General features: G+C 41.6%; 1 protein-coding gene and 1 pseudogene across 4 annotated transcripts; one reads left to right on the top strand and one right to left on the bottom strand.

Annotated features, from left to right (window-relative positions):
• The first annotated feature begins 279 nt into the window (after positions 1 to 279).
• NOLC1 (nucleolar and coiled-body phosphoprotein 1) lies at positions 280 to 8387 on the top strand. 4 transcript variants are annotated; one of them, XM_011378905.2, is made up of 13 exons: positions 280 to 480; positions 2376 to 2431; positions 2544 to 2686; positions 2790 to 2917; positions 3281 to 3446; positions 4127 to 4299; positions 4384 to 4525; positions 4852 to 4980; positions 5166 to 5276; positions 5367 to 6005; positions 6199 to 6305; positions 6456 to 6548; positions 6709 to 8387. In XM_011378905.2, exons 1-13 carry the CDS (start codon positions 361 to 363, stop codon positions 6865 to 6867), a joined length of 2166 nt encoding a protein of 721 aa, XP_011377207.1. In that variant the 5' UTR covers positions 280 to 360; the 3' UTR covers positions 6868 to 8387. The 4 variants fall into 4 exon arrangements, with proteins under 4 accessions (XP_011377207.1, XP_011377211.1, XP_011377208.1 ...); XM_011378909.2 differs by having other exon boundaries at positions 4127 to 4260; XM_011378906.2 differs by having other exon boundaries at positions 2547 to 2686.
• A 5304-nt stretch (positions 8388 to 13691) lies between these two features.
• On the bottom strand, positions 13692 to 14981 carry LOC105304657 (annotated as a pseudogene).
• Positions 14982 to 17042: the final 2061 nt, after the last annotated feature.

Here is a 17042-nt window from a genome sequence, read left to right on the forward strand (position 1 = left end):
GGGAAACGGCTGCTGGTTGAAAAGTTTCCTCCAGCGGAAAGGGCGCGGGAAGTCCGGAGTTTTCCCGCCACGGCCGAAAGCGTGACCCCTGACGTCAGGGCTCCGCCTTCACAAAGTGGCGGACGGCGGGCTCCGCCCTTACCAAGATGGCGGCACTCGTGGGACCGGAAAGAGCTTATAGATTTCGCCTTGACCCTGCCTCCGATGTGGAGGCGGGACTGCCCTGTGGAGTGTGCCCGCCCCTTCCTCCGTGCGCCCGTGCGGCGCGATGGCGTCACACGGGTCCGTCCCCACCTCTGTTGGTTCCTGAGTTCCTGAGTCGTTGCGTCTGCAGCGGTAGTGACGCGTATTGCTCGGAGGATGGCGGACGCCGGCTTGCGCCGCGTGGTTCCCAGCGACCTGTATCCCCTCGTGCTCGGCTTTTTGCGGGATAACCAGCTCTCGGAGGTGGCCAACAAGTTTGCCAAGGCAACAGGCGCTGTGAGTCCCGGGCCTGGGGCATGGGCCGGGGTGGGATGACCACAGCTCCGGGCCCTGACGTGCTTAGGTTTCCAGGTAGAGAGGTCCCCACCAGCCCAATGTCTGCAGAGCCTTTGTGCCGAGCTCTTGGCGGTGACCAGAGAAAGCCCAAAGTCCACGAAGTCTGACTAGATAGTGCTGAATCTTGTTTTTCTTTCTGGTGAGGGATGGCAGTGGCGGCAGCGTGGGACCCTCGTGGCCCAGATCACGTGGCTGGCGGAGTGCGGCGAGGAGGGAGCGCCCTGACCCACAGGGGGCAATGGAGACTCCTGGTTTCTTCTTTGGGCTTTACGGTGGCTGATGCAAAGCATGACTTGACCTTAACTCTTATTCCAGGACTCAAAGATAGATAAATTTGCTTTAGAAGGTTGGGATTTTCGTTAGCAAAGAAAATGAACGAGAGTAGAGTCATGATTTTGCTTTTAGTTATACTGAAGCAGGATTGAGTACCATAGCCCTAACCAAGCAGGCATAGTAGTCGGCTTGGATCTTTGACTTATAGAATCAAACAAATACAGGTTTGGGACCAGGCTCTGCCACTTTAAGATGTATGACCCGAGCAGCTTGCTTAAACTGTCTGTTTCTATTTCTGTGGGGATGTTATCATCCACTTTCTAGGATTTTTGTGAGTTTTAGTAACATGATATATAGAAAGTGACAATCCCAGTGCGTGATGCTCAGGAAGCATGGATGAATGAAAGCTGTGATAGTTTGGGTAACTTAGGATGTTCCAAACACACGTAAAAGGAAGATTATCAGGAATGTGAAAGGTTTAGAATCTACATCTCAAGAAAAGCAGATATGATTGCATGGGAAAAAACCTTGGGAGAGTAGATGGTCTTTGGCAGTCTTAGTCTTTGACTGTCTTAGTTTTTGACTAAGGAGACTTGTTTTTTGTGGCAGAATCAGGCTGCACAAGGGGAGAATCAGATCAGCCTCAGAAAGGACTTCTTTAAGCTGGGACAGCCTGCCCTGTGATGTGATATAACTGCTTTCATACTGGAACTATTTGAAATTTACTGTTAGGGAGGCTGCAAAGAATGTTTCCAGAGAATTTACTAGGTGGACTTGAGCCTTTGAGAATCAGGATTTTTTTTTTTTTTTTTTATGTGGCAAAAACTAATCTTTGTGGAGAGCTTATTAAGGGCCAAATGCTTTTTCCAGATATAAACCTTTTGTATGCCTTATCTCTTATCCTCTCAACAACGTAAGATGTATAGTGTTATCTCCATCTCGTAGAGAAGAAAACAGTCTCAGAAAGATTACGTAATTTGCTCAGGATCACACAGTAATTGGCAAAAGTGAGTTTCATATCTATACTCATCTAACTCTGATCCTGTACTCTTGTGTGTCCTGTAATGCCTTGCCATTTTTTTGTATCAATAATATATACCTGTGTAATTAGTAGCTGGATGCAATTCTGTGTTGAATATATGACATAGCTTTTTACTTCTCTTGGAGGCTGTTTTTCAATGATAAGGTATTACAAACCACGTTGCAGCAAATACCCTTTTATGTAAATGTGCCCTTGTTTCATGGGTAAGATAAATTCCTAGATTGCTCAATGATATGCACATTTTAAAAGGCTTTGATAAATAGGATTGACAGGTGGGGGATAGATGGTGCCAGAAACTATAGGAATAGCCAAAGGTTTTGATACCAAAAACTGGGAAATACTTCAGAATATTTTTCTCCCAATTTGTGCAAGTAGAAGTCTACAAAGTTGTAATATTTATATGAACTATAGCAGGTATAGAACAGGTAGCTTTTAATGAGAGAATAACACAAAATCTGATCTACCCTAGAATAACCAGGATAAAATTTTTTTACCCAGTTTTTTCTCTTTTCTCCCATAGACCCAGCAGGATTCCAATGCCTCTTCCCTCTTGGATATCTATAGCTTCTGGCTCAAGTAAGTCTTCTCTGTACTACTGTGGCTATTTTCTCGCCCTCAAGTGGGCTGGGCTGTGCTCTTTGGTTTGGGAAGGTTCTGATCACCCAGAAGTTAGTATAATCTACCTCAGCAGGTCCACCAAGGCTCCAAAGCGGAAGTTACAGGCAAATGGGCCAGTGGCGAAGAAAGCTAAGAAGACGACTTCATCCAGTGACAACAGTGAAGATAGCAGTGAAGAGGAAAAAGCCCAAGGATCTCTAGCTAAGAAAGCTGGTAAGGCCGGGCAGGGAGTTGGGCTTAGCAGTTCCAGGAAAAAGATTTGTAGTTCGCCTATACAGCATAGCTGATTCTTACTTGGATCTATGCTTTTGTTCAGCTGTACCTGCCAAGCGGGCTATTCTGCCTCAGCATCCTGGAAAAGCTGCAGCCAAAGCATCAGAGAGCAGCAGCAGTGAAGAATCCAGTGATGATGAGGAGGAGGACAAAAAGAAAAAACCTGTTCAGGTTTGAAACTTTGAGAAGGAGATGGGTTGCTTAAGGGATCTGAAAGAAGAAACCTAATATCTTGGTTTCTAGCTCGTAACCAAGGAACGATGGTAGGGCACGTGATTATGGGACAAGTGTTTTGTAGATAGGTGTTGAGAGCTCTAGTCAGGGACAGAGCCAATAGATCAAGTGGTTAAACATTTAATTCCCTATTAAGATTTTATTGTCCTTTTTATGTGCTGTCCTGCTTAGCTTTCGCTTGCTTCTACTGCTCTCTTAGCCTCTAAAAAATAAAGAGCCTAGGAAGCTTCCTACCTTACAATGCCCTTTGGGTACCCAGAAGCTCTTGCAGATTCTACTCATTGTGTGTTTTCCTCACAGAAGGGAGCTAAGCTCCAAGTCAGGGCAGTCAAAGCTCCTCCTAAGAAGGCTGAGAGCTCAGATTCTGATTCTGACTCCAGCTCAGAGGATGAGGCACCAAAGAACCAGAAGCCAAAGACAGCACCAGTGGCAGCTAAAGCTCAGGCTAAAGTTCCAGCCAAACCAGGTACTGTTTCTGTTTCTAAAAGGCCGGGCTGGGGACCACTTTGCTCTGGGACTGGTGTTTAAATTGCTCATTCAGCACAGGAGTGAAATGGTACTGGTTGTTGAACCAGAGGTATTGATTAGTGTGTTTTATTTTTTTTTTTTAAGCTTTTTATTAATGAGTAAAAGGTTTCATAATTAGAGGCTCGTAACGAGAAAGTTTGCTACAATTTATATTTTTTACAGTGGTATGTTTGTCATCTTTTAGTTGCATTTCATAGATATATTCCCACAAATTCCATTCTACTGTGACCACTTATACCTCTATTCTTTGTGTTTCTCACTACCATTTTTCCTTCTGCACCTTTATTCCATAGGACAAACGAGAATTTTTATTTTTTTCTGTAATTTCCCTGTGATGAAGGTTAGGTTATGATTTATAGCAGCTTCTCTAGAAGTTGGAGTGAAAGACTTCAGAGGGCATATTTAAATTATTTGCATCATGTAATCTTTTAAAGATAGTTTTATTCCTGAAATTGGGTAGGAAAGACATCCTTCGATACAATAAACTACAATAGTCTACTTTATGCCTACTCTAAAGGCAAGATTATTGATAGACTCCTAAGTTCTGAGCTAATGGGAAGAAAGTTTTTATGGTCCTTTAATTCCTTGATACTTCTTACACTATTTCTTTTTTCTTAGGCACACCAGCTCGAGTAGCACCTAAAGTAGCCAATGGCAAAGCAGCCAGCAGCAGCAGCAGTAGCAGCAGCAGCAGCAGCAGCAGCAGTAGTGATGACTCAGAGGAGGAGAAGGCAGCAGCCATCCCCAAGAAGGTCTGGGGCATAACTTCTACCAGGGAAGAAGAGACCGGGGTAAAGGGGAAGGTCTCTATTTCCTGGCAGGATCGGTCGTGTCAATGTTTACCTGTGGTAACTGATTTTCTCTGTATGATGCAGACTGTACCTAAAAAGCAAGTAGTGGCCAAGGCCCCAGTGAAAGCAGCTGCTGCCCCAACCCAAAAGAGTTCCAGTAGCGAGGACTCCTCCAGTGAGGAGGAGGATGAGCAGGAGCAGAAAAAACCTGTGAAGAAAAAACCAGGTGACTGGACATGGCGAGTCAAACTGCATGACTGTTGCCAGGGCCTAGTTGTAGGAGAACCTCTGTAGTCACCACGTGGACCCCTCCAAAAGAGCTTCTTGACATGACAGCTAGTTTCCCCCAGAGAAAGGAGAAAGCTACATTACCTTTTATAACCTAGACTTGAAAATGACATGTCAGCATCCCTGCCATATTCTGTTTGTTAAAAATGAGTCACTCATTCTAACCCTTACTCAAGGGAAGGGGTTAAGCTCTATTTCTAGAAGAGCAGTATCAAAGAATTTGTGTATGTATTTTGAAACCACCGTACTGTCCTTTTTAAACAGGTCCCTATAGTTCAGTCCCCCCACCTTCTGCTCCCCCACCCAAAAAGACCCTGGGAACCCAGGCTCCCAAGAAAGCTGCAGAAAAGAAACAATCTATGGAGAGCAGTGAGGACAGCAGTGATGAGTCTGGTGAGTCATCATAAGTGGTGAGTGGGTCTGGGGGGTGTATGAGGAATAGGAAGACAAATACTTTGTCTCTCTTTTCACTGAAGCAAGACAGGGATAAGGCTCTGTGTGGATATATACATCCTTCTCTTTATTGCTCCTGGTTGGGTTGGGACTCGACCCAGTTTAATGCCATAGATTCTCTCCAGATTCAAGCTCTGAGGAAGAAAAGAAAGTGCCAGCGAAGGCAGTCATCTCCAAGGCAGCCAGTAAACCAGCTCCAGCAAAGAAGGCAGCAGAGAGCTCTTCAGATAGCTCGGGTAAGGCATATGGAGGCCCTCAGGGCAGTGGGAGTTCCAGGGACTCTTCTCGGTCTGATCTAGGGAGCTATTCATTCTATTCTTATTTAGACTCTGACAGTTCTGAGGATGAAGCTCCTGCTAAGTCAGCCAGTACCACCAAGAATCTTTCAAGTAAGCCAGCTGCCACTCCCAAGCAGCCTGCAGCTAAATCAGCCACAACTCCCAAGCAGCCTGCAGGCAGTGGCCAGAAGCCTCTGACCAGAAAGGCTGATAGCAGCTCCAGCGAGGAGGAGAGCAGTTCTAGCGAGGAGGAGGAGAAGGTGAAGAAGACTGTGGCTACCCCTAAGTCTAAGGTGATGGCCAAAGCAGTTTCATCATTGCCTGTCAAACAGGCCTCTCAGGGTGATGGGGACAGCAGTTCTGATTCAGACAGCTCCAGCAGTGAGGAAGAGGAGGAGAAGACGTCTAAACCTCTAGTTAAAAAGAAGCTGCAGAAAACAGGAGCTGTAGCCCCTTCCAAGCCAGCCTCTGCAAAGAAAGTAAAGGCCGAGAGCAGCAGCAGTTCTTCTGATGACTCCAGTGAGGAGGAGGAAGAGAGGAAGCCCAAGGGCAAGGGCACTCCTAGACCACAAGCCCCCAGAACCAATGGCACCTCTGCACTGACTGCCCAGAATGGAAAAGCAGACAGGGACAGCAGCGAGGAGGAGGAAGAAGGGACAAAGGAAGCAGTGGTAGTTGCTAAGCCAGGTCTGTATCCAAAGAAGCTGCCTCGGTATCCTGCCCTCTCCCCTACCCCGCAATCAGGATGGGATATATACTCTTCGAGGATGGGGTAGAAAGAGGAGGCAAAATGACTAGGTTCCAATTGCAGGCCCTTAGTGTGGGAACCTGGACAGAAGAACAAGAAACTGGTCTCCTGAGTCTGGCTTTTGTTTTGTAGGTTCAGGAAAGAAGCGGAAGCAGATTGAGGCTGCCACAGAGGAAGAGACTCCTCAAGCCAAGAAGATAAAGCCTCAGACTCCCAATACATTTCCAAAAAGGAAGAAAGTAAGTTGTCTTCTTCTCAGAGCCAGCCTTTTAAAGAATAGAAAGAAGAATCTGGGATCATCTTGACAGCTCTCTGCCTGGCCTGGCACAGGAATCCTTTTCTGTTATCTGACCACTCCATTTTTAATTTCCCACTTCATTCTTCTCCAGGCAGAAAAAAGGGCATCATCCCCATTCCGAAGGATCAGGGAGGAGGAAATTGAGGTGGATGCTCGAGTGGCGGACAACTCCTTTGATGCCAAGGTGAGGAGAAAGGATGTTCATCATTCTTGAAGTGGATGAGTTAAGAGAGAGGACAGTTTCTGCTTTGGGTGGTTGGGAAGCTCTCTGGGTTCACCTTGCCTTGAGCAGAAAAAGACAGGGCCCTGGTATCCTTTGTGTTAACCACCTCTCTACTCACCAGCGAGGTGCAGCCGGAGACTGGGGAGAACGAGCCAATCAGGTCCTAAAGTTCACCAAAGGCAAATCCTTCCGGCATGAGAAGACCAAGAAGAAGCGGGGCAGCTACCGGGGAGGCTCCATCTCTGTCCAGGTCAATTCAATTAAGTTTGACAGTGAGTGACCTGAGGCTATTATAGTGAAGCAGGGTTGATGATCTGAGACTACTTATTTTCCTCAGTGGACCTATTAGGGAAGGTCTTGATGAGGACAGTGGTCTAGAATAGGTCCAAAGACTTTGCATCAGAACATCTCTGGTCCTTTTCTGTGTTTGTAGTTTTATACAGTTTTGTTTTTGAGTGTTCAGTAGCAAGGACAAGTAAGGGGAGTGTTCTTTTATAAGAAAAAATTGTTTTAGTTGTCATCTCCTTTTCCCTGGTCTGTGGAAATCCTCATACTGAGAAATTTGTATATTTTATATTAAATTGTTTCCTATTGATTTTCGTTGTGATTTTCAGAAGTGGGTTCCCACAGATAAAAAGCTATTACCCAAGACATAGTAAAGGTCATCACATGTGTGAATTTTTATAATTGGAGAATTCTGCCTATGTGAGTGCACATATCCACATTTCATCCTTCTACCCTTCAGCCCTGGTGAGGGGCAGTTAAGAATGGTTAATGTATATATGTTAAGCATGCACTGTGCAGTTCATTCTCTTTCATGGGGTCTAGGACGAAGTTTTCAGCGAGCATGGACTTAGCTACTTTTGGGGATAAAAGTCACTTTTGTTATAGATCAAATTCTGGTGTGGTGTGAATGCTGTGGGGTCAGTCTGAATATTTTGTTTTCTGTAATTATTATTACATAATGTTTGCAGTACATGTTTTTTAATTTGAAAGCATAAACTTTTCTGTTCAAAGACTTGTTTTGATGGCCATTTAGTTTCTACTAAATGAAGGACTGCATCTCCTGATTTTTTACATTTTAGAGAACAAAATAACATTAATTTGGAAACTATATATCACTTGGTATTTCTGTCTTGTTAGCAGTAGTGATACAAAATTCGTTTCATTAACTCCTACATGGTTGGAAATCACTGATGAAGCAATGAAAGAAGAAAAACTATAATTAACTTAAGTCCTCAGTAGGAATTAAGTTACATTGTCAGGTGAATTTATAGGTCACATGTATGTACTAATGGAGATGGGAAGAACCTTTACAAAACATATTATCTGGTAAAACTTGAGGAGAGCAGTTGGGAGAGCCTCCTAACAAGATTATTGTGGCTTATAGTTGGCACATGGGAGCATTTGATGTGCTTCCTTCAGTAACAGTGCAGGTAATGATAAAAACCAGTGAGCAGAGATATGACTCAGGCCAAGCTGCTGATTGTAAAGCTGTAGGACATGACCGTTGGCAGTGCTCAGCCAGAGCAAGATGGGGAGGGAAGAGTCATCATACTCTCTGGAGGTTGGGCTGTCCCTGTGGTGGGAAGGTGTGCCTCAGTTTCATGGACGGTGTAGGTCTTAAGTTTAGCCTCCCCTTGTTTGGATTCCATATTCGCCAAATAACCTGGTAATAACCTGGTTTTCCATGTAACTGCCTCTGGGTAGAAAATGCACTGTTTATGTGCTGACATTGGTATTTCATTCTGCATGGTAAAAGTTAACTACAAAATAATAAACTGTCCGGTTTATAATGTGTCTTGGGAGTTTTATTATTGTGAGTCCGAAGCCCTCTCACCTCCTACTTAAACCAGAACAGTTTGGCTTTCATTTAGAGGGCTGAGGTCCAGATCTGTGACTCACTTAAGAGCCTTCTTGGCCATACTTTGTCTCACGGTGTCTTTTCCAGTTAATAATTCAGCCGATGTGTAGTCTTAATTGGGGCTTGACAAAATGGCTTGTTTTTGTATAGCTTAGGAGCTAAGAGTGTATTTCACATTTTTAAAAGGCTTAAAAAAAAAAATGTCAGACTTCATGTGGCCCATAAAGCCTACAGTATTTACTATCTGGCCCTTTACAGAAAAAGTTTGCTAACCCCTGCTATAGATTGGTTATTTCATAACACTTGCTGAAAATTAGAATCATCTGGGGGCACTTCTAAAATCACTGATACCCAGGGGCCCATCCCCATTGAGTCAGACCTTGGTGTTCTGTGATAGGGCCTGAGTGTTAGCTCTCAGGTGATTCTAATGAGCAATCAGTATTGAAACCCACTGATCTAAGTATTTGCTAAGTATTTGAAAAGAAATGAATTGGTATTTCTTTCCTTAGGCTTCCATTTTCAAGTGTACTCGTTAAATCTTATAAAGTGAAAAGTAAATTTTCATCTCCTCTTAGCCCTGTTTCCTGGGACTTGATTTTTGTGTCTCCTCTGAGAGACAGAGTTTCTCTGTCCTATGTGTATCTGCTGACCTTTTTCCTTATGCAGTTACTTGCTATATGTGGTATTTCATAACTTTGCAGCTCATTTCATAATACAGCAGCTTATTTTTAATGACTATGTTGTATTCATTGTATGGAAATAGTATAAGTTATCTAAACTAGTACCTTATTGGTAGATATTTAGGTTGTAGTATTTTGCTCATACTGTAGATTGCAAATATTTTTTCAGGTATTTTTATCCTAAAATGGAATATAACATATATCCATTAATTTTTCTCCTTAAAATAGAATAATTTGTTAAGTTTACTGTATTGTTTTAAAGCTACGCTTATTTTTTCTTTTGCATAAACATAACTCATTTTTTTCTTTTATAAACATAACTCTTTCCAGTTTTGTTTGCTTTTTTAGCAGACCTTCTTTCCCCTTAGGTCTTGTAAAGCTGAAACCGCTGTATATATGCAGCTAACGTGTTACACAAATGAAGCAGTTTAGCAAGTTGTCTAACAGCATTTACCAGGAAATTACTTAATGTCTGAATCTACTTTCTTATATTTAAAATAGAGAGTATTCTCCCATGTTGTTCGTAAAATCTGACTACTCAGAGGGCTGTTGTAAGGACTGAGAATTTATCTAAAGCACTTAGCACAGCTGCTGGCATGTTGTAAGTAAGCACTCTATGACTGCCATTTGCACAAAAAAAGAGTATTTGGGAAATGACCTTCCTTGGTGTCCTTGTGATATGCAACATGTCATTTCAACAAAGGCTCAAATTGGATCTTGGAGTTAATAGTTATCCTGGCAGTGGTTTTTTTGTTTGTTTAGCATCTTAATTTATGATGCCAAACACTGTTGATCCTATTTCTTAGAAACTTTGGTTTCATGAGAGATCTGGTACTATTGCTGAAATCCACAAATTCAGTGAATCATACACGTGATGGCTCAGGCCCCTCTTCAGTGTACCTCAAAATGACACGACAGGAGACTTTCCAACATTCTTTTGTAGGTTTATGCTTTGTAGGTTTCTACCCTATTAGGCTGGGTTTCTCAACCTCAGCAACATTGCCATTTTGAGCCAGATAATTGTTGAGGAGTGTCCTGTGTGTTGTAGCATGTGTAGCAGCATCCCTGGCCTCTACTAAATGCCAGTAGCATCCCCCAGTTTGGACAACCAAAAATGCTCCAGATATTTTCACATATCTCCTAGGAGGCAAAATTGCTCCTGGTTGAGAACCATTGGGAAAACAGCCGATTATCAAATGATTTGCTTAGGGCTGATAAAACTGCAACTTAGTGGCACGTTGAGACAAGAACATAGGTGTCTTTCTATGTCTGAAAATTGATCTACGTGTATTCAACATTGAGTGCCTGCCTACTATGAACTAGTCATAGAACTCCCTGAGAGTTCAATGTCTCATGGGGGAAGTTGGACATGGGAACAGTTCTGTACACTACTGAGTCCTGTCACTAAGGGCCAGAGTTAACACCCCAAAGGGGACAAGCAAGAAAAGATTTGACTGACATTGGCCCAGGATTCTGAAGAGAGTAGCAGCTGGCCAGGTGTGAGGAAAGCATGTGCCATGCAAGGAAGAGGACATTTTTCCTGTGGGAGAAGAGGGCCTTTAGGGTGGATCAAATGGTGGGAGTGTGGGGAACTAGGGGCAAGATAATGCTAAGTCTGACAGCTTTCAGCAGCAATGGCATTTGGTCCCAAGTCAGGACTTGGTACTTTATTTTGTCCACCTGAGTGTGTTAGGGGATTGATAGTCCAATGCAATGCTCCTGGCGCCAGTACAGCTAGCTGCCAGGAAAGCAAAGTTTCTACTGACCAAGTGAGTTCTCAGCCACTGCTCCCTGCGAAGCCCGCTTAAGCTGTCTGCAGTTACTTAAGAGTCCAGTAGGTGGGGCTCTTGCCCACTGCAAGGATCTGGACTATAGTTGAAGCTTGACATTGTCATTGTTCCAGTTCCATTCAACAAATCAGGCAACCTACTGTGAGCTTTTGGATACAAAGATAAATAAGACAGGCCCTCATTTGAGAACCCTTGTTCTGGAGAGTGGAGAAGGGAGGCCCTTCTGGTCTCTAGTCCTGGTTATTTATGAGAGGTCACCTGTTAACCTGACAGCCCGTGGCAGGCAATGTGGCTTGTAGAGGAACCTTTATGTTCACCATGGAACCCCCAACCTTTCCCTCAGGTTCTACAGAGCACTGGAGTCCACAGGTCCCCACTGCTTATGGAAACTGCAGACCTGTATCCTTTCTAGGCCTGGATGCTCAGAGGCCCTGGCACTCTCCCCTGTCTTCCCTCCTTTCCTAGCATAATCTCCTTATGGAGTTCAGAATTGAGAACAAACACCAGGCTTCCACCTTGGAAATGGGTTGGAGAGTGGGAAAAGTACAGAGTATTTCAATAAATTAGCCTGCTAGACAGAAATTTATCCATTCAGCAAATATGAGTGCTTACTATATGCTATTCACATAGTATGTGGTTTTGTGTGAGATGTTCATGACACAATCATGAATGAATGAAGAAAAACAAACAGTCCCAGCGGACCAAGTTTATCCAGGCTAATGAGGGGCAAAGATATTAATCCTCACAAATAACTAAATATAAACCAGTGCAATGAAGGCAAAGTACGAAGAGCTATGAGAACATGTAACAATGCAGCTGACCCATGTGGTGGTAGGACTTCCTCATGGATAGAGTGACCATGTAATTTACCCTGGGATGCTTTTGAGAGTGAAAGGGAGAGCAGTTAATAATTAGGCTGAGATGAACAGGGGAAAACTGACTACCCTAGGCAAGCCAGGACATGGTCATCGTAATAGTAAAAATCTTTACCAAGGAAATGGTGTTTCAGCTGAAATTTGAAGGTACGAGTTCCTTAGTTGAAGGTGGTGAGAAAGAGCAAAGCTATGTGTTTTTCCCATGTAGAGGGACTAGCATGTGAAAAGGTCTTTTGAAGACTTCAAACTGAAAGAAGGCCAGTGAGCCTAAAAGGCAGAGTGAGGAGGTGAGCAAAGTAAGACGAGGCTAGAGAAGTAGGGAGGGGCCAGAGCATACAGAGCCTTTGTAAGGCATGTTTAAGATGTTGTTTTTTATTCTCAAGGCAATGGGAAGCTATTGAAGACTGTCTAGAAAACTCCCTTTAACATTTCTTGTAGAGCATGAATATTCTCATTCATCAAAATTACAGTGATAAATTTCCTTATCTTTTGTTTATCTAAAAAATAGTTCATTTGCCTTTGTTATTGTGGTAAAGTAGACATAGCATAAAATTTTGCCATTTTAACAATTTTAAATGTAAAATTTAATGGCAATTACATCTACAATGTTGTACAGCCATCACCACTATTTCCAAAACTTGTTCATCCCTCCCAACAGAAACTCTACCCATTAATCAATAACTCTTCATTACTTCCTCCTGCTGGGCTCTAGTAACCTCTAATCTTACTGTCTATGTGAATTTGTCTTTTAGAAATTTCATGTAATGGAATCATACAATATTTATCATTCTGTGTCTTCTTTCATGTAGCATAATGTTTACAAGTTTCATCCATGTTGTAGCCTGTATCGAAACTTCATTTCTTTGGATGGCTGACTAATATTTCATTATATGTATATACTACATTTGTTTGTCCGTTCATCTGCTGACAGAGACACTGGTGGTTTCTACCTTTTGGCTATTATGAATACTACTGCAATGAACATTTGCAAAGTATCTGTTTGAGTATGTATTTTCAGTTCTTTGGGATTTGTACGTACCTAGGAGTGGAATTTCTGGGTTACACGGTAATTTATGTTTAACTTTTTGAGGAACTGTACCTTAATTTTTGAGTGATAATTTTGCTGGGTAAAGAATGTTAGGTTGGCAGGTTTTTGTCTTTCAGTACTATAAAGACATTTTTATTTTGTCTTCTTGTTTACATAGTTTCTGATAAGTCTATTGTCATTCTTATATTTATTCTTCTGTAAGTAATGTGTATTTTTTCTCTAACTGTTCTTTAGATTTTCTCTTTATCACTGTTGTCATTAGTTTTATTATGAAATTATTTGGCGTGGTTTCCTTTAAATTTATTCTGCTTAGAATTTATTAAACTTGGATCTGTGGGTTTATGGCTTTCAGCAAATTTGGAAATTTTCTGGCCATTTTATCTTTTATTTTTTGAATTTTTAAAAAATATTTTTATATCTTTAAATATTCTTTCTAAATCTCTTCTCACCACCTTCTTTCCTTATGGGATCCGTAGGGGAATATTATACACATGCCAGTCTGCTTAATATTATTCTACACATAAATGGCGCTCTGTTCATTTTTAAAATTCTTTATTGTCTTTGTGTTTCATCTTGGTTGGTTTCTATTGCTGTTTCTTCGGATCATTGATCTTGTTTTTCAGCATCTGCTTTTATTTCATCTAGTCTGTTTTCCATTTCAGGTATTGTATTTATATCTGCAAGTTTCATTTGAATCTTTTATGTTTTGCTTCTCTAATTATGGTCATGTTTTCCTCTACCTTTGGAACATATAGAGCATATTTATAATAGCTGCTTTTATGTCCTTGTTTGTTAGTTCTGTCACCATGATAATTTCTGGACTTTCTTTTATCAATTGATTTTTTTTCTATTTTTTTTTAAATAAAATTGTTCGGGTTTTATTCACCAATAGCTTCTCTCTCTTATCCTTGCCTACTGCTGTGCCACCTTCCACATTCTCATGGATTAAGGAGAGAACTTCTCTGGCCTCCTTAGCTGTAACCTCCTGGTAGTAGAGGTCAGTGAAGAAAGCTAGAAGATAGTAGTGTGGCTCCCCCGGGGTCTACAAGTCCAGTCAGATCAGCCCTTCCTTCAGCAGGTGTTCTAGCACTTACCTTACTCACCCTGTTTCCCATTTAAGACTGTTTTTGATCTCATTGGTGGTCATGTAGCCATTTCCCTCTGCTAGCTGCAGCACCACAGTATGATCCATATTGAGCTCAGCTGGAACAGAATGAATGTGGTATGCGGCACCCACAGGGATGATGCCAAAGCTAGGGCCAGATGCCTTTACTTGATAGCCCTGATCAGGTCATCTTGGCTGACATCCTGGGCAGTTTTTTCCCTTCCTTTTAATACCCCAAAGTTCTCAGACCTCCATTCGGGTGCTTCAGGGCTAAGCACACTTTGATAATCTGTATGCCCAGCTTCTTAGACTAAAAAGCCTTTTCTAGAAGTCAGGGGATCCACATGATGGCACACATGTCTTGGAATTGCACATGGAACTTGCAATTCTTCTGGATCTCCTACTTGTGCTTATGGGCACATTGCCTCAGATTGTCCAACTGCTTTGTCATCTGGGCCACCTGATACTCAGCCAAGATAATCCCTTGCTTCTTGTAAGTGTCCTTGGCAAGTTTCTTCTGGGTCATAATACTGGCTCTCATCTTGCCTTGGTATATCCCTGCCCTGAGCCAGTGGGCCACCCTGCTTCTGGGACCCCGTGTCTCTGCATCCCCAGATCTGCCCCTGGCCTCTATTGATTGATCTGTTTATGGGTATAATTTTCTTGCTTTTTTGGATGTTTAGTATCTTTTTTAAAGAGTCAGAAAGCACTGGCAGGTCTTGAACCCCATGGTAGGGATTAGTAGTCTGCCATGATGAAGTAACCGCTTGATCTAAAGCCGACCTGGATGTTTAGTATTTTTTGAGTGGATTTTACATTATTGGTTGCTATATTATGTTGAATTCTTTTGTCTAATGTTGGATTTTTTCTGGTGTGTAGGTATTTGGAATCAGATGGATCCTTTTGAGGCTTCTATTTAAACATTTTTTAGGGTAGATCCACGCAACCTTTTATCTAGGGCTAGTTGATCCCTATGACGAAGACAATATACCATTTTTGGAATTCTACCCAATGCACTGAGCATTACAAGATTTTTTTTTTATCTTGGCTGGCAGGAACACAAACTATTCCCACACCTCTAAGAGGTCCCCAAATTGTCTTGGTTATTCTTTTCCATAAATCTTTTCTCAGCCTTGGGTAGTTTCTTCACAGTGTACATGCACAGATCAGGACTCAGACCTGGAGGGACCGCTCTGCAGATTCCCAAAATTCTTCCTCTGTGCATCTCCTTCCCCTCCATACACTGCCCTGCAGTCTCTCCACTTTGGCCAACCTGAACTCCTGTCTTTTTCCTCACTGCAGAGACTTCTGGCTTACATTTGGTTTTTCCTTCCTTGCATAGCAGCTTGGAGGCTTCCTTCAGGCAGTAAGATAGCATGATCATAGAGATCACATTGTTCGTTTCCCTCTTCTCAAGGATCACAGTCCTATGCTACCTGCTGTCCGATATCTAAAAACCATTGTTTCATATATTTTGTTGTTTGTTTTCTAGTTGTTTAAGGTAGAAGGTAAATCCAGTCCCTGTTACTCTATGTTGGCCAGAAATGGAAATTCCAACTACCTTTTTCTCCTCACAGTTCTGAGTTCCCTCCTTCAGTAAGCTGCCTCAAGTTCTTCACCGGTGAGCTGTATTTCAGACATTTAATCTGGAGAATAAAACCTCCTCATTGGATCTGAGAGAGTCTACAGGTGAGGCAGCTCATACTGGTTATTTGTGTGCTCTGGTAGGCTGCCTGGAGGTGGGAGTATGACAACAATAGTGGGAAAGACACCGGTCAGCCATTTCTGAACTCTGGGCTGTACAGTGGTAAGAAAGCAGCTGCTTCTTTTATTTCTACAACATCCTTTAGAATGTTGTACACATTTCTGCCCCTAATACCATGGATTAAAAAGATTTATATACATCTAGCTTGAGTAATATGCTTGTGGTGACTCTGCCAAGACAAATTAGTTGCAAAATTTACACGTGTCATACAGATGATGTATTATAGAATTGTACACTTGAAACCTATATAATTTTATTAACCAGTGTCACCCCAATAAATTTTAAAAATTTACACGTGTTATTAGATGAGATAAACTGTCATATGGGGCTATTAGTTTTAAATCTGTTAAAAGTTTGGGATTGATAAATTTTGTATAAAGATGCAGTCCCAGTATTTAAAGAACTTATAATTTAAGAAAAGGGGGGAAAAAAAACAAGTATTTATATAACTTTTTAAGTTGAATCAAGAGAAAAACAAAGGGATTCATTTTCTATACATTCTTATCAACATTTGTTTTTATCTGTCTTTTTTATTAAAGCCATCCTTGAGCAAGCGAAATGGTATCTCATTGTGGTTTTGATTTATATTTCCTTGATGGCTAACAACGTTGAGCATTTATTTCTTCATGCATTTATCGCTCATTTGTAGATCTCCTTTGGGGAATAGTCGGTTTAAATCTTTAGCCCATGTTTCACTAGGTTGCCTTTTGTACTGTTGAGTGGTGAGAATTCTTTATATATTCTTAATATAAATCCCTTATCAAATATTCGATTTACAAATATTTTCTCTTACTCCGAGGATTATCTTTTGACTTCCTTGACACCGTCCTTCAAAGCGCAGAAGTTTTTAATTTGATGAAGTCTAATTTATCCATTTTTTTCTTCGGTTGCTTGTGCTTTTGGTGTCATATCTAAGAAGCTTTTACCTAATCCACCATCACATGTACTCCTACATTTTTTTCTAAGAGCTTTATGCTTTTAGCTCTTACGTTTAGGCCTATGGTCCATTCTGAGTTAATTTTTTTGTTTGTATAAGTGTAAGTAAGGGGTCCAGTTTTATTCTTGTGTGTGTGGTTATGAAGATGTCTCAGCACTATTTGTTGAAAAGACTATTCTTTTTCCACTGAATTGTCTTAGGACTTTTGTCTGAAATAAATTGCTTATTAATGTATAGGTTTATGTCTGGCTCTCAATTCTATTCCATTGATCTATTTCTATTCTTATGCCAGTACTACACTGTTTTGATTACTGTAACTTTATAGTAAATTTTGAAATTGGGAAGCATTACAGCATTTTAAGAAAGAGAATAACATCAGCAATTTATATAT

The sequence above is a fragment of the Pteropus vampyrus genome, unplaced genomic scaffold (assembly GCF_000151845.1).
Source record: "Pteropus vampyrus isolate Shadow unplaced genomic scaffold, Pvam_2.0 Scaffold348, whole genome shotgun sequence".
In the NCBI taxonomy this organism is placed as follows: domain Eukaryota; kingdom Metazoa; phylum Chordata; class Mammalia; order Chiroptera; family Pteropodidae; genus Pteropus; species Pteropus vampyrus.